The following is a 23538-nucleotide window of genomic DNA, read 5'->3' as shown; positions in this document are numbered from 1 at the left end:
GAGTCCAGGGCTGTCCCCCAGACTACCACGGACAAGCTAAATAACATAGGGCAGATCATGGCCACTCTTTGCCTTCATTTTCTTATCTGACAAACAGTCTCTCAATAAAATATTTAAAAAAAAATAAAAAAAAATCCAAGCACCAAGGAATGTTTTTTGTGTTGTTTTGTTCGTGTTTTTTTAAATTATATTTACAACATTACAAGAACCAAGAGCAATGTCAAAACTTCTGCTGACAGACATCCACAGCTTTCCCCTGAGGATTCTCTCCTGTCTTCTCATGAAGGTCACTCTAATGGCTGAAGAAGGGCTGCAATGCTGGAAGTGGCCCTGAAGTTCATATATGCTAGTGGAAAAGAAAGTTTTCAGATTTTGCTTCTACTCTTTATTCTTTCACTGCAGTTCATTTACTAAGTCAGAAAAAAACACAGAACTCACTTGCATAAAAATAATGCAAAAAATCTAACAGATGTGGACATCTTGGATAAACAGGTGTTGTATGAAAAACCTTAAAGCATATTTCCAAAACCCCAACTGAATGCACAAAGTCAACAAATTCATACTGACTGCCTATTTATAGAACTTAGCAGACACTTAAGAGTTTTCTGAATATTCAGAACTAATTTTAGAAAGACAGAGCCAACCTATGTTCAAAAGTCCTTACAGATATTGTCACTTGTGATTTTTTTACTTCATTCAAAGCAAGCTGTTGCCTCAGTTCTAGTATTGTAAAGTTGTATTTTTATAAACAACTTATTGGCACAATTAGAATTACTATTAAAATAATATACCAGCTGGTTACTTGCTGTCACAACCTGGGATGATTCTCTGGAACACTGGCAAGTTTGTAATAAGATACTATACGGCCTTGGTGTCAAGTCCTAAGCATGACTTTAATTTCATGCTTTAAAAAAAATTCTAGGTTTGTTTATGTTTTATTTGCTTGTGCACAAAGAAAAGTATAACATACATCCAGCTACATTCAGAATTCATCCTTAGATGCTTTAGGTACCTAACCAATTTTTAGATAACTGATCATCTTGTAAAATGGAGTGCACCATCCTGTCTTTAAAGCTCGCTTTATCTCGCTGTATTGGAAACATACTGGGAGCATAAAAATATATGTCTGCAGAAAGGATCTGTATGCACAGTAGGTGATAAATTATCCTGAGGATATGCTATAAAGCTTTGATGGTGAAAGGCATACCACTCAGGTCCTCATGCTATGCCCTGTGTAACTACAGTTGACATCTTTATCAGAGTGCTCCTATTCTGTTTCCATTATAATAAAATCCAGAATAACTTCTCTGATCTGTGTATGTTAAAATATGCAGTCCTGTCTCTAACAAAGAGCCCCGTTTCTGCAAGCAGCTTTACACTCCAGACACAGCTTCCTAAAAGTCCTGTTCTTCAGGTTAATAAAGGAAAAAAACCAAACATGTCCATATATAAATTAACCACAGTCATGGCTTTGTAATGCACTGCTTGAAAGGCATTTTTTAAACTATAAAGTGTTTAATTGAGCTGTAAACCTCACTAGTTTACACATTTCAGCAACTTTGCACATACTATATATGTATATTGTTCACTGGTGTACTTAACACAATAATTGTAAATTGTACCATTTTTATTTAGCATGTATATGCAATGTGATTACCACAGGCTCTTTGGTATGCACAGCATACTGCTCAGTGCTCAAGGTCTTACAGGAATAAACTGGGGGGGGAAGCCCCCTAGTATTTCACCACTGCAAAACGAAATCATCCTACAATACAAGCAGCCATATAAAGAGCAGATCTGTGGTTGATCTTACAACTTCAAATGTGGCTTTTCCTTACATACAGTTGGTTCAAGTGTAAGTAACCACTCTCTCTAAGCCTAGTACTTCTCATAGTGATAACTATAGGAACAGCTACTACTTCAGATTTTTACTTACATTGTTCTTTTGTGATAGAAAAGAGGTAAAAAATTAAAATTATATAAAAACTAACCCCCCCTCTTCTCAGTGCAAATTTTAGTAGCTAATATACCTTTTCTCTTTTAAGAACCACTTAACTACTTTTAACATTGCTTAAAATATATATAATACACATATATCCAAATACATATAGATAATCACAACTAAAAAGAGACTGAGCCAGCAATATTTCAGCTCAAAGGTAAAAGCATGAGAGATTTATTCATGAAAGAAATCAGGTCACTCCAGCACAAACTCCCATCCACCATAAACATTTTAACACCTATTAAAAAAATGTATAACTGTAGAATGTAGAAACAATGCACTGGTGTAGAAACAACACATTGGTGTAGAAATCAGGAATGGTTTTTTTGGTCCTTAGACGATCTAAATTCAAATCATGTCTCAGCACCTATAAGGAAACAATCTCACACAGCATTGTTCTTGCAAATTGCATCACCAAATAACATAATACTTTTCTTCTATGGTTGGTTGTTAATGGACACAAATATGAAGCTTTGCCTGAGCTTGGTAACATGTGATTTCATTACTGAAAATGTACTGACCTCCAAAATAAAGATTCAAAAACCTGAAGTGTAATACACATTAAGGGAACTAATCTCATAGTCTTTTAAATTTCCTGCATGAATAATTATTGTGCACTTCTTGTTTGCCACATATTTTGCCTTAAAAGGGGGTGGTTGATACAGTGGAAATAGAGAAGAAGACTTGGTGTACTGTAGCCTCAGTAGATGCAGTGGCCCTTGTACCCAGAGAGGTGATACGGCACAGAAGGAGTGCATGGGCAGGGGCAGCAGTGAAGGAGGGCTAAGAGGCAGACAGGTTAGACCAGTAGATATTTGAAGGTCCCTTCCAAACCAAACCATTCTGTGATTCTACGACTGTGCCTGTCTCCTATGGATGGCATAAGTTTGAGGGTAGAGGGCAGAGAAGAAGACTAATGTTCCCATCTGAAGACGACCGTGGAGGTTATCCACTGCAGGGTCTAACTCATAGCTATGGGAAGGAAGGGCAGCAGCAGGTCACTGACTGGGTTTTGGAGAGCGTGCCCACAACTGTTATTTTTGCCTTGAAACTGGCTCAGAACACTTGAAGATTCTCCTGCCAGAGATTTTTAAATTACAAACTAAGCACGCAAAGAGACATAGTTCTCCTTTTTGCTTTGAAAGGTTAAAATGAAGCACAGGAAGAGGGGAGTGCAACTGTTGTAAAATACAGTATTGCCTGAACATCTCCCCGTTGGACAGAATTGTTTTTGGAGAGTGTCTAGTTGCCCAGAATGAGGCATTTCTGTTTACATCCTTATCTGAAAAAAATGAAGTTACAAGCTTACCTTGTCAAGATAGGCATGAAAAATGACGTAACATAAAGAAAGAAACCCACGTATTTCCACTTGCTGATGTACAGTTAACTCACACAATTTATTAAAAACACAAGACACTAATCAAGTGCACAGTATACCTATATCTTTTCACCACAGTAGGACCTGAAAAACAGTAAAGAAATTATTTTGGGGAACTGCACAAAGGTACAGGATTAGTGCAGAAGAGAAAGATCCTAGCAGAGACAGATTGGGGGCAAGTACTAAAGTAAGGAAAACTGCTTTTGGAGCAAAGAAATTCAATGAATGCACCAAACCACACGACTAGCAAGTTAGAAAGGAAGGAGATCTTACAGCTGATGTAGCAGCAGGAAATTGCCAGTTGTTGGCAAAAATCCTCTGCACACTAACAATGTGAAGGTCCATCCCTGTCCTCAGCTAGCCTGACTGTGTTGAGCACTCCGTAACTGGTGTCTGAGATGCAAATGCCAAGGCCACAGAACCCAGAGAATTAGTTAAAAGAACAGAGGTTTTACTCAAAATGGTGAAAATTAAGGAACCTGTCAATTAGGACAGTTACTCCAGTCCAGCATGCATATGGTTTACAGGAGAATATATGGACACGCCTCTAGACTGTCTTTTTTTTTATCGACTGTTAATACTAGAGACAAGCATAAGACACACTAACGTGAAAGATCAGTAGTATCATGCTGGTTCCTATTGGGAGGGAGTGGGAGGAGCAAGGAGTCTCAAAGGAAGCTAAGATTATTTCAAAGGAGAAAAAAACACTAGCCTGAGTTCTGTTGGATGATGGAAGTGTGAAAGAATTAAGACGGCTATGATGTATAAGATTATTGATTATCCCAGGAAAACTGTGTTTAACTGTAGCAACAACTCTCATCAGTGAGAGACTAAATTAGTGCCCAGATCTGTTTTATAAAGACATCAGCAGACAAAAAGATTGCTCTCCTCACATCAGAAGAAAACGCTGACTTTCAACCTGATAAATGTGTAATAGAGCTACCAGAATAGAAACATTTTACACATACAAGAAAAACAGGCATCACCCAGCACAGATTTGACAGAGAAGTAAATCTACAGAGGAGAGGATGATTAATAAATATTTAAGCTCACGTATTTTGAACAACATGGTCCCACACAGCAATCTAAAGAACAGGAAAATGCATTACATAAGTTTGATTGCAGTATTCTTCTCTTTTTCCATTACTGACCTCATTGTATTAGCATGTTACCCTTTCATGCTTCTGCAAAATAAAACACTAATTGATTTTGAGCTATCCTGACTAATAATCAAAGAGTTCTGATTTTTCAAGCTAGGTTGATAAAAATAGTTTAATTCACATATGGATGTATATCCAGCTGCACAGTAACGGCCATTAAATATTTCACAGTATCCAAGATAAAAAACAGAAGCTTCTTATTTGCAGACACACAATACTACTACAATGTCGGAAGTTTCCAGTAAAAAATTGAGCCAAAATCCCAAATTAAACCCTTCTACACAGAGAAAGAAAAAATTATCAAACATCGCAGATTTTTTTTAAAGTTATTTTTAGAAAATAAGGTGTGTTCATTCCTGAAGGGGGAAGGTGTCTTAGGCAGGTTTTCCCATATCTGCTTTAATAATCACACAGAACTCAGAGCAGGATGCAAGTAGTATTTTAAAGTTCTGAGTGGTAAAACCAGAGACTACAAAGATTTACAGTAACATAAAATGCACACTGCTCTAACAGGCAAATTAACTTCACAAGTGTGACATGAGAGTGCAGCCCCGAAAAAACACACGCTACTATCTGTACTTCACCACATACAACAGCCTTTGGCATCTAAAGCACAGGCAAAGACAGCTCACGAAGGACAGGAAACAACAGAAACTCATCCTGGATATAGGTTCTGGATAGCACTGTCAGTTGTTCCCACTAAAGCAGACCATGCACTGACCCAGGAGGGACTCCTCTGAGCAGTCAGCAGAAATACAATGCAATTACAGCCCACAATAACTTTAGCACTTCATTTAGGAAAAAAAAAATCCTCCTTTTAGCAATTAAAAAAAAAAAAAAAAGAAAAGAAAAAAAGAAAAGAAAACAGGAACCTGTCTTCCTAGCAGGATCACAGCCTGGGACATGTAAGGACGTTAACTGAAAGAGCTCCTACACTCTTCTGTATCAGGAGTTCTTTGTTGCCTGACAGTAAATTGGAAGGACAGTCATATTTAAAAGTAAAAACAATAGGCTGCGTCTCTGGAAGGATGCAAAGGAGCCCCTAAATGAGTAAGAAGAAAAGCACGTTACCTTTAGCAAGTCTCCTCAGGATCTGACAGCGGCATTTGAAAGAGACAGCTATCATTCTGGCTGCCTGCCTCCCTGGCAAAGCGCGCTCGGGGCTCTGCTCGGGTGAATGCAGCAGCAGCCTATGAATTCCTCCTTCCGCACATACCAGGCGAAAGGTAGCCCCGGTAGGGAGTGACAAGGCTTAATTCCTCTTGGCTGATGCAGAGATCAGCTCCATGTCATACAGCAAAGCTGTGTCATTCACTACTAGCACCGTCACTACCACCTGCATGAGGAGATGAAGGGCTTACAAAGCCGTATTTCTTTAAAAGCTAGAAAGCATCCAAATGCACGCACGGACGTGGATATTAGAGGGAGACGTTCCCCAGCCTCTCGCATTCCCTGACCCTGCAGGGAGCGATGGTTGCTGTGCCAGGCAAAGGGCCACATGTTTCAGCAAAACGTGGTGATTTTTCTCCTCTTTCCTCACATCTTTCCTTTCCCTTACTGTTCCCTCTAGATAAAAAGGGCAGAAACACCAGGAATCCTACTTCTGGGGGAGGAGGAGTCTATTTCAAATGGAAAATATTCTAATCAAAGTATAATAAAGATTTACTCTTACAGATCTGTAAGACAGAAGAAAAGAAAAAGCCTGATTTGATAACCTGGAAAGCTTTTTGACAATCGTAGACAAGTATATTACAGCCATTGAAGCACAGACCACAGGGGGAGGGAGAGAGCTGGAGGGAAGTGATGGATTGTTGTGTGTGGGTAGGACCGCCAAGCATTTGATCACACCAAAATAAAATGATGCTGCATAGAAAACAAACAGCAAATCAGGTTTTTTCCTCTCACTAGAGAGCAGATTTTAGTGCACCTGAAAAATATATTTGGTCAAACATTGCACCATTTATAAGATACCTTCAGCTCACCAGGAGTTTTATATCCTCTCATGCCTCTTCAGACAGCAAATTAACCTGCCTGTAGAATTCATTCAGAAAACTATGAAGTAGACCACACCTCTTAAACAAGAGTTTCATCTCACCTTTATGGATCCAGAAAACTACCACAGGACAAAACTCCACACTCATCCTAAAAAACAAAGAATCAAATCAAAATAACCTATATAGAGTTTGTCATGTCAAATCTATGCACAAACCCTAAGTCCTGCATCAGATACTCTCCTTCAGAACAACAGATAATTATTTCTTTCTCAAGATTTATCCTTGAGTAATATATTTAAAACTGTCTTCATATATTCTGTCCCATTCATGTGCTTTCATTACAAAATTCTGCCATCTTTTATCTATCACTATATTTACTGTTATGGTCCAGTGTCATGGTGCACATCTTCTACTGTCATCTACTGAAAGCCTGGAGGAGGCACGGACAGCTTTCACATTTGGAGCCTTTTCTCTCTCCCTGCCCACTCCACACTGTATCAGCAGCCCTGTGCTTCCCATATTACAACTCCCTATTACAGTGATTGCTTTTCTTTTTTTTTGTTTTATTGGTTAGAGCAACAGCCATATTTCCAAGGGCAAGGTGAAACACTCCATCAGCACAACTGCAATTGCCCAGACAGATCTGGTGAAAATTGATTTTATTTCATTGTCATTAAAAACAGATAAGGGTAATCGAGTCATCTGTTCACCATCCTTGTTATCGCTTCTTATAGCTGCTGTTGTACCAGACAGCCATAAAACCCAACCAGCAGAAAAGCAGATGCACCTGAAGCCATGGACTCATGGCTCCAGCCCTGTAACCACAGACCTACAGACAGGGATGGACAGGGTGTGCAAGGAGGGGTGAAACTAGGGGAAGAACATGAAGGTTTAAGTCAGTGTAATTCAATGGTCAGGAAGAAAAATGGAAAATCTTGGACCATCACGGAGGGGGAAGGGGAGAAGAGTTGTGTATTCGTGTTCTCCAATAAACAGAAAACCAAGAGAAGGGTAAGTGGCTCTCTCTCTGACAATACACTTTTTGAGTTAAAAATTTGCCACTATTCTTCCAGGTCACCTTCTGCTCAAGTAACAGGACTTCACATCAATAATACCAATAAATACCACCCTATATCTGCTTTCCTTTCTCTCTGATGCCCTGGAAAAGCTGTTCCAGAAACCATCTCAAGCCTATAGCCTCAGCACACAGCCTCTGCTCACAGCTCTTCCAGGTCTGAGATGCTGAAGCTGTCCAAACTTGCTGCTCTCCTTCTGCAGACTGGCATCCAGAATCCTTATTACTGTCACTGCATCTGCCAGATACCTTGTCCTCGATGCCATAAACCTTGCTGTGTCCAGACAGACCCATTTAAACACTTCCCCTCAACTCAAGGGCAACCAGAAGATACCAAAAGACCATCATTTAGCTGCCCTAATATTTGTTCTTTGATTCTTCCCAGTCAGCTGTGGGGTCATCAGGCAGGCTGGGCTCTGCTCCCACCTCTTTGGACATGGACCTGCCAGCATCAGAGCCAGGTGAGCCTGCAGTGCTCCTCCTGCCCTTCAAAAGAAGGTGATTTTGGTGAGAAGCCCTTAACTCAGGAGTCCACTTTTGTGCAATTTTAACACCCTTGAGGACTTCCAATGTGCAAAGAATGGCAAGAGGTTGTATCTACATCACAAGGAAGAACTGATTGCTGCTTGCCTTTGTCATTTGTGGCCTCCTTTACCAAGGGGGCTGAACTAGTGTTAGTTGTGAAGTCAGATCACAGAGTTCAGACACAGGAGAAAAATCAAGCCTTTATGTAATGAAATGCTGCACCCCAATGAGATTAAAACTGTGCAACACTGTAATAATTATACAGAAATTGTGACATATATGCAACACCGGTGACATACTTGGTCAGAAAAGGTTTTACTAACAGTGAAAAGATATATTCCTTGATCCAAAAAGCTTATTGTATTGTTTACTACTTCTAGATTACTGGTGTATATGCTAAATAGCCTCTGAAGCACTGCAGCAGTCACTTCCAACCAAGCCAAAAGGATTAGTTTTTGTTTATGTTTCTTCGGACAATTCTTCTGTCCTTGCCAAAGGAGGTCATGTGAAGATTTGAATTCCTCAAAAAGATTTTGGATGACAAAGAATTCATACTTCAAGTACAGCACAGAACGTAATGATATACTGTATATACTGCACTTCTTTTTTTCCTCATTTTTGATAGGTCGAGAAAAGATGCAGTTACTGAAACAATTTCTAAAATAATTACTCATGACACACATGGTTTTATCACCTTCTTGCCTGACGATCACCAGGATTCACAGAACTGTTCTTGTCCAAAGTTCTACTTCTGAAATGAATTTAACCATATTTTTTTACCAAATTAAGGATTTTGTGATTATTAAATGTCTCAACATTCCAAAAGCCAGCCATCATTTTCTGAGGTGTCAGTCATTCAAGCTCGGGTCAGGAGGAAAAACTGGCTGTTCAGGAGGAAATACGGGGAAGGAGGTAAAAACAAAAAGGGGTAGGTAATGTAATATTAGGAGATCAAAAACCTTCAGACATAGTGAAAAATTATTCATACTCTATATAAGACAGGTTAAACTCTTTAGTAATTACATTTCTTCCTTATTAATCAACAGAGCTACACATTTTGTTACTATTTTCCCTGGGCTCATCTGTAAGAATCTTTTTTCATTGTGATCCATTTGGACAGCAGCATGAATTTATATCACTTTTATTGCTGCACTCATTTCTTTCTTCAGGAGTCTGAAAGGTTATTTATAAACTCTAGAATATATGTAACACAAATACTTTGTCAACTGAATTTGTATTCATAAGTACTCAGTAGAAGGTCATTAGATGAAAGAAGCTTATATTTCCATATGATAAGCCAGGCAGTATATTATATGTACCCTATTTAACATCATCTTCTGGTTAATCTTATCAGATCATATTAGCTGAAATAAATGAATCAAAAAAAAGTTACTATCTATTACACTTCTCTGTAGAACAAAAAAAAATATGTAATAAAATTTCTCTAAAGTAAATTGAAGATTATAATCTTTATATAGTGTGACATTTAGATACAATCAGGAAATTTCTGTTAAGAAACAGTATTCAATGAAGAATACAAATTCTACAAAATATCAAATTGTCTTTGAGGGGAAAAAAATAAGTTTGCAAAAAATGCATTTCTTTCCAGAAAATATGACTCTAACATATGCATCCTTCTGTTTCATAGAAATACATATACCCAGAAGATACTCTAGGTTAAATTCCACACATGCTGTATCAAAAATTTCCTTTCATGTACTGACTGAACAGCATCTTAAAACCAGTTACTCCTCTCTCCCTTTTTCACTTTACAGGGGATTTGTCCATATGATCTGCTATAATTGTTTCCGGATGTCACATGCTCCTATTTTTCTTTACAGGCTAAGTTTTTGTGTAACCACCTTGAAGCAGATGCACCAGACTGCTCACTCAGTCATAGTGATGTACAGCATAGACCCAGACCTTTAAAGAAAGCCAACCCGTGGGGTTCAGTGGAGACAGGGATGTGCTCAAACTACAGTCTCACCAAGACATTAAGGCAACCAGAAAGACATGCTGATATCAAATGTTTCATGTGCCAAGAAGACACAGTGATATCTACTGGATCTACCTGCATAAGAAAACTGAAATTAAATTTTATGAAGTCTGAATGCATTAAGATTTTGTACAACTCAACATTTTGTTTCATCATTTTACAAGCTACTGCTGACATCATCATTTTACAAGCTACCACATTATTCAAATGGAAAAGTCAGATTTTTAAGGGAAAAGAGAATTAATTTAGCTCTAAAAATAACAAATGATTTTAAGGATATTTCTGTTTCAAAAACTAAAACATTTCCACTATTGTATTTGATACATGCTTATATCAATCAAGAACTAGCAACAAAACCAGCAATCTCACTCCTAACAAAAACTTTTTCACCCCCAAGAGCCGTATTCCCATGCAGCAGCAGGCTCAGTCAGTCCACCATTTTGCAATGGATACTCCTCTATTATGAAGATTCCCCTTCACTACAGGGAGAGAGAATAAAAAGGCAAGTGCAATAAAGACACCCTGTTACTCCCCAGTGCTCAGATTATGAAAACAGACAACTTGTCAGATTTGCATAATTTGGAGGATCTTGTAAATTTATGTTTTTATTAAATCAACTACAGCAGCTATTTTCTAGCTATATTAACCACATTTGCAACACTGTCAGGCAATTTCATGCAGACATTGTAGTGCAATGCTTTAAAGGCCATTAAGAGTCATAAAAGGTGCTCTGGCTTCAGAGGATCCTCACTGCAGCACATATGAAGGAGATACAGCATATTGAAAAACAGGAATATGTATGTGCTGAAAGCAGTAAGACATGACAAGAACACATCTGTTAAAGATCTGAGTTGATGCCAAAACACCATTGCATGGCAACACAAGTATTTTAGCTTCACTGCCTAGGATGAGATTAGTAAAAAATAATTCAGGGGCTTTCTAGGTAGAAAAAACCCAAAGTCTTCATTTATTGGCTCCAAGAAAAGTTAGCCTTTTTGAATTAGTGCGTATTAAACAAGTAGTGATAGAATCAATCAATATTACCACATTCCAGGATGGATTTCTGTTGAAGTGTTTTATAACACAGCAGATTCACATTTTAATTGATTTTTTTAAAAGTCCAATTTAATGATAGATTTTATAAAATTTATAATGCAGTATTAAAGGAAACAGAATATATAATATATAATAATTAAAGGAAACCTTTTCTATATGAAAATAACTCTCTGGTACATGCTACCCTTCAGCATAACACAAGGAACAGCATTCCCTACATTACCGTTTACAGCAATGGTACACCAGAGCTTCTCAAAAAGAGCTTTATCTTACCAGTCTGTTTCAAATATTTGCAAAAATTAAACCTGTCCTTTTCCATGAAACTGTGCTGGTATATAAAGGTTGAGAGATGTTTTCTACTAGAGAAAAATCTCAAAAAACCTTTGAGATACGTAGCACAACTCTGACTTTTCATTCCTAATTTCATTTCAGTTGTTGGCAAACAGGCTGTTCACCTTTTTCCCTGGCTTTCATAGCTCCAAATCTTTGTTTAAAATTAATTAGGGACTTAATAGATTTAGGAAATATGAAGATGCCACATGTATTACAAAACTTAGAAACTTCTAGTAGCACAAGTATGTTGCAATCTCTCAAAGGTAATATCAAGCATTATCATGGCCAGTCTTCGCGAACGAAGATTTGGGAAAGGTCCTTAACCCTTCGAGCCTGCGCAGTGGATTTTTTAGGTGAGACACAGTGTGCGCTGAACTGAGCCCACCCTCTAATCCTGAGGTTCATCTGCCGGGGCCGAGCGAGCTTGGACAGTGGCAGCGAGGTCCTCAGGACGTAGGTTTGTTTAGAGTGACCTTCTCTTAGGTGGATGGCCTTACAGGACTGACGAGCTCCATCTGCCCGGGGGAGTCCTCTGAGTGGGAATCGAACCCGGGCCGCGGCGGTGAGAGCGCCGCATCCTAACCACTAGACCACCAGGGGGCCCCCAATATCAAGCATAGTCACAACTAATTGAGATTTAATTCAGAAAGAAGTCAACATCATCATCTTCAAATGGTTTGGGTTGGAACAAACCTTAAAGATCATCTAGTTTCAATCTCCCTGCCACCCACTAGACCAGGTTGCTCAAAGGCCCACTGAACCTGGCCTTGAACACTTCCAGGGATGGGGCATCCACAGCTTCTCTGGTCATCCTGTTCCAGTGTCTCACTCCCCCACAGTAAAGAATTTCTTCCTAACATCTAACCTAAATCTCTCCTCTTTTAGCTTAAAACTGTCCCCCCTTGGCCTATCACTACTTGTTCATGTAAAAATGTGCTGTCTCTCTTTTTTTTAACTCCCTTTAAGTACTGGAAGGCTGCTCTACAGTCACCCCAGACCCTTCTCTTCCCCAGGTTGAACAACTCCAGTTCTCTCAGCCTGTCTCCAATGTTCATGGCCCATGGACAGTGCTAATGGCCCTTCCCTGGACTTGCTCCAACAAGTGCACGTTCTTCTTACACTGGGGGACCCAGAGCTGGATGCAGTACTCCAGCTGAGCCTCACAAGAGCAGAGCAGAAGGGGCAGAATCACCTCCCTCAATCTGCTGACCACGACACTTTTGGTGTAGCCCAGGATGTTGTTGGCTTTCTGTGCTGCATGAACATGTTGCTGGGTCATGTTGAGCTTCTCATCAACCAACATCCTCAGGTTCTTCTCCTCAGGGCTGCTCTCAATTCATTCACTGCCCAGCCTCCTGTACTTGTGCTTGGAATTGCCCCAACCCACGAGCACCTTGCACCAAGTCTCTTTTTCTTCTAAATTTCTAGTATATACACCTACATGTACCTTTTCTTTGGCTTGGATTACAATGGCAGAAGAGGGTGCTCACTTTCTGGAGCGTTACTAATAATTTGTCCTTGCATCTTCTGAACCAGCAATTAGTAAAGAACTTGAAATTTTTTAAAATATAATGAAATAAACCAAACCCAAGGCAGTCTGTCTGCCCTCTCAGCAGAAGCAGCAGTGAAAGTACCTTGAACAGCACTGTGCTTCCCAGGATGCTTGTAGATCTCATGGAGAGAAACAACAAATAATGACCCTGTTCAATGAACACAATCAGCCCAGCATGGGCTCCTGCCAGCAACATGCATATAATTACAGGCTTTGGGATTTAACCTAATCTCAAAACTAAAGGATGACTCTGTCTTACAAGTAGCTTCCCACATGCTGCACTACATGGTTAAGGACTCCTGTAATTACAATTTCTGTAAGGCTTTGTAGTTTATAGAGGTTTTTTTCAATTAATTAAAATTATGACCTTCCAATTGCTACATCAGTCTCTAACGAAATAAAGCTAAGCATTCCCTCAAAATTACCATACTGGAAGTGGGGACTCTCTCTTCCACTTAGCAGAAAACGACCGGTTTTACTCTTATTTAAAAACAAAAAAAGATTATGATTCTACTGAAACACTTGAACAAAAGTGGAATAATTATACCTCTCTCTAGCTATATTGCTTTAGTTCCATATTTTTATCAACCTATTTAGCAGCCATGAAATTGGAATATCACACTAGAAAATAAAATGTGTATTCGGAGGGATGAGTCTAGAATATAATATAAAGTCATTTAATCTACTACAAGAGATTTTTTAGGAATTAGCTCAGTAAGTTTTATGTGCAAGATACGGCAATGGAAGATTATAGCTCAAGAGATGCAGCACATAGAAGGGATGGCACAAGTAGCTTTAACTGGCAACAGCTCCAACCCTCTACAAGATGAAGGGAAATGCTGATTCACTGATACAGTTGTACTCCTACCTGTGTACAAGCTGTAGGAAGACATAGTAGCAGCTGCTTTTCCAGAACAAAATGGACTTCTATACTGAAACTGGGTACACACTGGATGTTCGCCTGCAGTATTAGCAGCAGCCAGCCAGCTGGCACCGACCACTGCACCCTTCCCAGGCCACACAGACTATTCCATCCCAGAAGCAGAACTGGTACTAGCAGTACTAGGGAGTGTACTCCAGAACACAATGACTGTAAATATGACTCAGCAAATGACCTGCAACTGTGACACAGGTTTCATGCTATCATTGCTTGTATAAATAGGGGAAGACTAAGTACAAATATCAAAAAGATGACTACCTGCCTTGTGTAGGGAGAGCTGTACTAGAACTCGATATTCAGCTCCAGTATCTACAATGGGGTTTGCTTGGTTTAGATTTGTTTGTTTTTAGAAGGCTGAAAAACTGGAGAGAGTGCAGAAAAGTGCACCAAGAGTGATTTGAGCAATAAAAAATGCCTCACGCAGTGCAAGATTCAGCAAGCATAGTATGATATTGGAAGTGTTAGGAAAGTGTCCTGATTACACAGTGCCTAAAAGCTGTCACAGGAAGGACACATTAAGTGCTCAAGAACTTCTATGTCACATGATGGAAAAGCAGTAAAATTCAAACTAATCACCATTTGCTGACTGGAAGATCTACTGACAGATAAAACTGCCAAAATGGTTCTCTGAAGAGCCACTGCTTTCCTGTCTTTCCAGAACATGCCTTTTTGCAAAATATCAGTTACTGGACTTGTTGTAACAAAAACAGGTCAGATGTCTGCTTACATGGGGAGTAACCAAACATCTACATGTCTTCTCTTGTCTTAAAAAGCATACAAAGCAAGAGATGAGATTGTGATGGCCTCCTGCTGTCTCTATCTATCTTATGGATTGGACTGGAAGAGTCTTCAGACTATTTTCATCCTTAAAATACTAATCAGGCATGCACAACAGTGAAATCTATATAAATAAAATGTTATTAAAAGATAGAACTAGCTATACATAGTTAAACATTTTATCCAATATGTAATTAACACTAATACAAAAATCTGTTTATAATCAGAATCCTTAATGTGTTAGAAAAACTGGACCATTATGCTCCACAATTGCTCCACATTCTCAAAATGCTGACACTTCAAGAGCAGGGAAACCCTTTTGTGCATCATCCTTAGATACTCACATCCTTTCCCTTTTGCTGTAAAAGAAGGGGCAGGATGCACAGCAACAACCAGCAAACACACATGTGCAAAGTAGTACAAAGAACATTATTTACATCAAGATAAAAAGAACACATATAACATACATGACTCAAAGGAAATTATCACCATGCTTTGCTCTCAGGAAATAGTCACCAAAACAAACAAAGGAAAGGTTCCTAGGCAAGGGGTTGAAGTATTCATAAGTCTCAAGAGTGAAAGGTTGATAGCTTCAAGCTTGTTTTAGCATTATTCCTCCATTAGTGCTTTAGTGGTGTCCCACTCCTATTCATCTCACTTTTAATAGCTCCTTCTAAAATAATCTTCCAAAAAGTTTGTAGCTTGGTCAGATAACATTAACACTTAAAAGTCTGTATACAATATTTATTAATTTTGTTTAACACTCCTCCTCTTTTTTTTTTAAATCATAGAAATCCTACAATCTCTTAAGGTAAATGAGATCATATACAATAATGATCAATAACAAACCGGGACCAGCTAGATACAGGGGCAAAACAGTGCATTCAAGAACTCCCCAACAGAAAACTAAAATACACCAATCAGCAAAACAAATGTTATTCTTGGAAAATTAAAGGGTAACTGAAGAAAAAACAAAGCACTACTCTTCCTGTATTACTGTGGATGTATGACTTCTAAACTATCAATTAGTAGTAATAAATCCCCACTTTAATAGTTTTCCAATACTTCAACATTCTTATACAAATTTTGCAGTCTCAGGTATGAAATTATAGCTTAACAACAGACATGAAATTTCAAGTTCTGTATCACATTTCCACTTATAAACTAGCCATTTTGCCTCAAACACACATATCTTTTTTAAAACCACAATCAACTCCATCTTGAATTCCTGATGAGTTCAAAGGTCTCAGGCTGGCTTTAGGGTCTTGAGAAGAGTTACAGTTTGGGTTGGTCTGAATGTCCCCGCCAGTCACCTGGACTCAGCAGGAAGATGGACAGGCTGCACCAGCCACAGCAGACCTCTGACATCCCCATGCTGATCTGGAAGCTGCCACCTTGCTTCTTCATGTCACACAGCCAAAAATCTTTTTTTTGAAGAAGAAGAAGTTTCACATGATTCAACATACATCCGTGAAAATTTCTTAATAACTCATTTTATTTTTTCACTTACTTTTCTGCAACTGTTGTAACCTTCCAAATTTTCCCTTAAAGCTTGTCTTCTCTCTCCCTGGATATCTGGGTTCCTCTAAGAATTATCCACTGGATACAAATATGCTATACACATAAATTTCTCATAAGTCAGGTCTGAAATCCATCTGTCGCTTATTACTGAACCCTTTTTGTTTGTTCCCGTGTTTTAGCAGGGGAAGCAGCCATAATTTAATTTAACAGCCTAGGTGCAGTCCAACACTTATGTAAGTAAGGGGTAGTTCTTTTCCTGTGCCTCTGACATGACCTTTCTTAATAAAACAGCAGTAACTCCTTTTTTCAAGTATTGCTGCTATTAGTGTATAGCAAAATGCACTGCCATTTCTACACATGTGCTGGTTTCCCTATGCACCACCACTTTCCCAGCTTTTCACTCATGTTATATCATCATATCTTGGATTAGTTCCCCATGGATGCATTAACTTGCAAAGTCATACAATATTCTTCTGCATATTACACATTTCTAGTTGTTTTAAAGACATCTCCATTCTTATTACTATGTAGGTCTCCTGATCTAATTTCATCTGCTAATTTTATCAACAGTTAATGACATTGTTAAGTCACTACTGCCTTCATTATCCTTGAATCAACTCCTGGGGGTGTTTCTCAACCAACTCTTTTTGAGGTATTTTCCCTTTTTAGCTCATGAGCATTTAAAATTCACCAAACACCTCAGAAGATGCATAAAGATCCTGAAGAATTGCATCAAGCACTAGTATTTCTTCCATTAATTTTGTATTATATTCCAAACTGTGACAGAGTTCATTATTTACAAATCTATACTGCTTATTAACTACAGTCACATTACCTTCAAAACCCAAAATCCCTCTCCCTCTTTAATGTTTAGTCAATATTTATTTCATTACTGAAATTTTATAGAAACCAGCACTACATCAAAGAGAAGACTGGCCAAAGGTACTTAAGTCTTTTTTTCTCTCCTGTTTTTAAGTGCACCTATTAACATATTCCACGGCATGTCACTTGCTTTCCATTCAAATGTAAGGGCAAACTCTACCTAGAGGAGCACAACCAGGCTCCATTTATAGATACCAAACATCAGTGTGTTCACAGACAGAAACAAAGTTGTCAGGACTGTACACCTGAATTTCTTTGTATTTGTTCATGTGTCATGGGCATTACGAAAACCAGTTCATACAGCAATTGTAAAGCACTTACTTTTTTCCCCCCAGTGCACTCACTTTTTTTTCCCCATCATACACATCATACATTTAGGTTTGCATCATGCCAGCTGCTGCACTTCAACAATTAAAAGAAACTTGGTACCCCCCAAAGAGATGGTTGTGTACAGATTCTCTCTGTGAACTTACTTGGACAGAGCTACATAGACTTAATTGATCAAAAGGGACTCACAAAACAACAAAATATTTTGCAGAGGCATATGCTAATGGTACTGCACCAACTTCGAAGACCTGCTGCCTTACCGGAAAGGTTCATAAAACTGTTGAGGTGATGGAAATGCTCCCAAGCTGCTGCCTGGAATGCAGAAATGGGACGGTAACTATGCCACTTATTTATTTATTTTAAAAATAAGGCAGGAAGAAAGGGGCCCAGATGTTTTAACAGGAAATTAGAAAGCTAGCTGATATAAATTCACCACCCAGCAAAGCTTTAATAGCCCAAATTCCCCTCCCCCTGCTCCCCATTCCTGATCCCTCGTCTGCATCTGAATGCTCACAGTGCTGCTAATGGATAAAAATGGAAACAAATGTATGCACAAATCACAGCATGCTCCTGTGCCAGCTTCCCCTCTCTGATTCATTAGACCCAGATCTTCATACTGCTGCTACGTATTAAAATCAATGTTCTGCCTCTTCATTATTGTCATTATTTCTCTTTCACTTCAGAAGTTTCCTTTCTTTCAGATTGCTGCCTGACCAGCTTGTCAGGACATATTTAAATCAATATTTTGTGCATATGAGGGTGTGTGCCGTGCATCTGGATGCCACCTCATTACCATCTGAATTCCCATCATTTCTGCCACGACACAAAAACATAGGGGTAAATATCATGTCAAATGACAGAAGATTACAGCCATCTATCTCCATCGCTTAAAAATCTGAAGTAACTGCAGATTTTGCCATCAGCCCATTTCATACCCGATAAGAAAACCTAAATAAAGACTGAATGCAGCACTTTCCGTGATGCATGAAAACGCAATGCAGCTCAAGCAGAAGGCATTAAAGATTCATCCTCTGCTTGGCCAGAACTGGAGTTTCAAGCTGCTTATGTCAGCTTTGCCTACTGCACCTGGGGCTTACCTTTCAGGTCATGGAGGAAAACCCCTAATGGTGCAGGCTGTTAACAGGGAAATCAGATATTCAGAGTCAGATGAATGGTGAAGTTCCTTTTTGGGAAGGAGAAGCCCTACAGAGAGCAAACGCAACCAAGAGAGTCCATGTTTGCAGGGCATTTGCTATTGCTGATTGAGTTCCAGGGCAGAGGAACTCTAATGGTACTGTGGACCTGCAAAAAGGATGCTGGCTCCTGTGGTCCTGCCAAACACACACAGGAGGTAACAGGTGAGGCTGCAGGAAGTTGAGAAGCACACTTACTGCAGTATAAAGAAACGAAGCATAAAAAATTGCTTTCATTTGGATCCAAAATGCCTTCAAAAGAGGAAGCATCTTATTTAAGTTGGTCAAAACAGAGGTACCCACTACACTCCCTCCTGTAATGACATTTCTATGCCTTGATTTTTTTCTTTTAATTAGAAACACAGCATAGTGCAGAAAGAGGTGTTTCATTTATGCCAATTCACATCTTACTAATATAAAGATGAGCCTACAGCTACTACTGTCATTTTCACATGAGGCTTCGGTGAGGATGCTCTTTTTTCTTCCAAACAAGTGTAACAAAAAAACCCACCTAAAAATAATAATCCATATTTACATACCTACCCACTCCCAGAGTCAGTACATTTTCCACTGACATGCTCATTTGAGGTTGTACATTTTAAGTCTGTAAATCTATGAAAAGGTGATGACCAAGGACTCTTCACTTGGGGGATCTCCAAGTGATGCACCTGTAACAGCGTTTTGCTGGGTGTGTGGTGCTGCACTTCCCATTGGCCTCTTCGTGGGCCCTTTAAATTGACAAATTTGAGATATGCTTGCATCGGAGTTGTAGGCAAATCTTTCCCTGCCTTTCACACAAAGTTGGGGCAGATATTAGAAACACCTTGGAATCCCAAAAATATTGAATTTACTACTACAAGATGTTATCACCAAAAGTAGTAAGAAAAAGTAAGTAGTTTTCATAAACTTTGAAGTACTTAATTTATATTAATTTTGTGTGTTCTTTCCTAGTCTGTTTTCTCTTTCTCTGATAAACGCTCATAAACCTCAACTGCAAAATACAAACCTGTTGAAATAAAGTATCTGGGTGCCCTATCAACACTGTTTATTTGTTTGGTTCCCCCCTCTGCGTCCTTCCCCCTACCCCCCAATACAAAACCTGGAAACAAACTCCGTATTGATAGTATCCCTTTAAGGTATGAATAGAGGTAAACTTTAGTTCCTCTCTCCACTTGCTTTCATAGGACCTACTGTCCCTAATCTTTGATGCAACATTTGGAAGCCTGGATGAATAAACATATTCACTGGTATTTTCCCTTAAATGGTTGAGTTTCTAAACTTAATCTATAATGCAATAAGCTCCAGCTCTGAGATGATCAGAAGCACAACAGATGTCTCATCTAGAATTTTGTGGCTGTGAATCTAGTCCTTGGTGGGGTTCAGTCCCTAAAGGCTCCTGTTCTTTGTTTTAGCTCTTTAGACCAGAGAGGAGTGGGAAGAGGGATAGAACCATTTTGAAATGCCTACACTGTGTCTGGAGTTCAACCCCATGGAGAGCTGCAAAGCAGGAGAAGACTATTCACTCACTCTAAACAGAAAGAAAGATAGGAAATGGCAGAGAGAACTACAGAGGTTTATTTTCTTATCAGAGTCATTAATATTCAGTTTATTCCACCTGAAACACTGTTTCAAGGGACTGAATCACAGAGGGGATTGACTTTGATTTGGGGAGTGTTTCATTTGTAAGCTGTCAGTTTGTATCCAGTGGAGGGAGGTACTGACGGATGGTTTCTAATATGTAGGAGTTGCTTAGTGGCATATGACAAATGACAAAGCAGTTACAGAGTTATATGGTGAGTCAGCAGTCCTTTCCCAGAAGGTTCAATACTAATTAAGAAGTGACTTGACACTCTCTGCGTAAGGCTGCTTGGAAACTTATGCCCAGCTACCAGAAACAAATCAAAAGTAACTAAATGCCTTAAGCTTCAGCATGGAAATATAACAGTCCTACAGCTGTATCATATCTCAATATCCCCATTATGGTTTTATTCGAACAGTACATTTAGTACGGTTACATGACCCCTGACTAACAGAACACTACTTTTTGTTCACTCAGAAATAGTGCCAGCATTGAAATGTTTGCCTTTTATTTAAAACCACACTTTAGCGGACAGGTTTCTTCTCAAGTCCATCCCCAAATCCACTAAGCGCAGTCGTATGCTAAGCAGGACAAAGGATGAGCCCTGCAGAAAGGCACTGAGCTAATGCTGGTGTGTAGCTCAGCTCCACCTGGCTCCCTGGATAACACAGTTCATGCTGGGAGCAAGCCCTGTCTTTGGCTCGGGAAGGAAACTCTGCCATTAGCAATGGATTTGAGTGATGGTTTGTATCACATCTCTTCCTCTTTTCAATGCTCTGCCATGACCAAGAAGCTCATTTCATCCACGTTTCACAAACAGAGAACGACAAAAACGATTCTCCCCCCCACTTTTCTTTCAAATTGCACTGGTTGTGGTAAGGGGTGAGTAGGAATGACTGACATTCAAAACCCATCCTCAAGTTTTGCACAGAGAATTTTCTCCTAGTTTTAATCCATGCCAGGTCTGCCTCAGCCGCAGTGAACTTGCCACAGGTAAGCACTGCACTGCGAAATCCTGTCTTGGGGGCACCAGTTTCTGATCCTAATTTTTTATCGAACACAAAAGTTTCATGAAAGGAATCATGTAAAACTTGTGCTGAGCATTTACCAGCACAAAGAAAATTGCATTTCAGGGATGGGAAATTGTAAGGAAATGAGTAACAATGAAATGGTAGCACAAACCAGTGTATTAAAAGACAGCATCAATTAAAAGTTACAAGATCAATGCAAGGGAATTTACAATATAATGCACATTAGTAGCCTGCTCAAAATCTCAGCACAGAGCAGCAATGGACAGAGGAGGTCATCTGAAAAAGTTAATGAATCATGTAGTTAATGAAGAAAGGTCATGTCTTTGATCAGTGGGATCTAGAAATTACAATTAAGCACAAGACCCATATCATATACACTTCACAAAAAACTACTGTATTTTAGAAATTCCTCTAGTTTGATTTTGTTTTATTGTTTGTCTGTGGTTTTAATACTACAAGAAGGTGTTTGGGGTTTGTCTTTTAATTTTTACAGCCAGTGTTCTTTTTGTTCCATTCTTCATATAATATTTAAAACATTTCCTTGGCATGGTTGATTAAATCTACAGTTTTGTCTTTCCTTTCTTTCTCCAGCTGCTTGTAAACCATTTGGTGTTTCATTCATGAATGGAGAGAACATATGAGTTAAGTCAATAATGAACCAGCTCAGTAAGACCAAATAAGAAACTCAGTAAGACCCAATTAGAAACTTAAAAAAAACCCAAACAAAACAAAAAACCTATGTAAAAGTAGTTCTTGTAAATTTTACTATACTAAAAATAAGTCTCACACCACTTTTTAAACTTGCCCACAAATACTTTTTTTTTCTAAAATTGAAAGCGGGTTTTTTTGTGTTTTACACCATGTCTCTGGTGGAGAGCTATAAGAGTTGACATGTCAAGAGAAAAAGCGATTCAGTAAATTGTTAAATTTGTCACCACATAAATCCTCTTCATAGCATTTTTCCCAAGTTGATTTTCAAGGTTAAGAGCTGTTTCCCATACTCTGCTATGTTAGATTATTATACAGGTGTCATAAAAGAAGGCTTTGATTTTGTAAGAGATCAAAAATAAGTTTTCCTTCATACCTTTATGCTACAGAATATATATGCAACATTAGAGTACTGGTGAATCTGCTGCAAACAAAAATTCCTGACGATGCAGAAACTTCTTCTGCTCTATGCAGGATGCAAGAAACAAGTTTTCAGGGAAGGCAGCTGTATTTTATTTTGTGCTTTACAAACAGCTTTTGGGGAACATCAATTCATTTCACATTTACTCATGTTCTTATAGTGCTCTTTTTTCAGCATCTTTTGGATGCTGCTCAAATGAAGCTTTCCCACTTCTCCTCCTCACTTTAAGCTTGTCGAAGCAACAACGGAAGAAAATGCACCTGGACACTTCTGCACTGAGTATCTGGTGGGAAGAGACTGAAAACTCAAGATTGCTTCATGTTTGTAAAAGGAAACATAGAAGGCTGGAACTGTTTTAAATCCTCTCTTGAGTATGAACCAATTTTCAAAACAGCCTCGGAGGTGGCTCTGTCACTGTCACACATTGCAGTCTCCTGCCTCAGACTGATTCAATACCTCCACAGGACAGATTCCTTACACTGGTTCAAATGTCTGAAATGAGATCGTGTTTTACTTCCCCCAAGCCTAGGACACAGTGTGCCCTGCAACAGCACCACAGGACTTGAGGTGACACATACCATCAGATGCCAGAGCAGTGACTGGGAGATAAACCAAGTGACCAACACAAAAACCCCCATTGGTTTGGAATATGTAAAGATAAACAGGAATATAGGAATATTTTCTGATAAAACATAATGAAGACCGATTTGCTTATGCCACTTAAGCAGCACTTATGCCACTTAAGCAGCACTTTTTTTTAAATGACACAGCTTGTTTCCCAACACCTCAGGAAACCCCATCAACACCACGAAATAAACCAAACCAGGAGACAAAGTCACTAAAGTGGAACAACTGCAACCTTTCAGCCAATAAGAGGACCATGCTCCTTCTCAATTAGATGGTGGAATGGAGATGATGGTAACTGTGCATTTAAAGCGAGATCTGCTCAGCAGATGGGGAACAACAGTTTCCTGACACCACTCAATTCGAAAAAATATTCCACTTTTGAGGAGCAAGAGATGCTTGATCTAGGTATTAGGAATGAGTAAGATGTGATAGAAGCTCCTGGGTTCCAGGAACTAGTCTTC

General features: G+C 39.0%; 1 protein-coding gene across 10 annotated transcripts in view; it reads right to left on the bottom strand.

Moving 5' to 3' along the window:
* GRIP1 (glutamate receptor interacting protein 1) overlaps positions 1-23538 on the bottom strand; it is a 322632-nt gene that overhangs the window by 151876 nt on the left and 147218 nt on the right. The window contains exon 1 of one of the 10 annotated variants that reach the window (XM_051795748.1): positions 5612-6533. The exons of the other annotated variants lie outside the window; for them this stretch is intronic. Coding sequence (XP_051651708.1) covers positions 5612-5666 — 55 coding nt within the window. The 5' untranslated portion in view covers positions 5667-6533. Of the gene's footprint in view, positions 1-5611; positions 6534-23538 lie in introns of those variants that run through there. 10 annotated transcript variants of the gene reach the window in all.

Source organism: Manacus candei, unplaced genomic scaffold (assembly GCF_025592945.1).
Source record: "Manacus candei isolate 608988 ecotype Guabito, Panama unplaced genomic scaffold, ASM2559294v1 h1tg000043l, whole genome shotgun sequence".
NCBI lineage: Eukaryota > Metazoa > Chordata > Aves > Passeriformes > Pipridae > Manacus > Manacus candei.
This window is presented reverse-complemented; position numbering and strand designations above follow the sequence as displayed.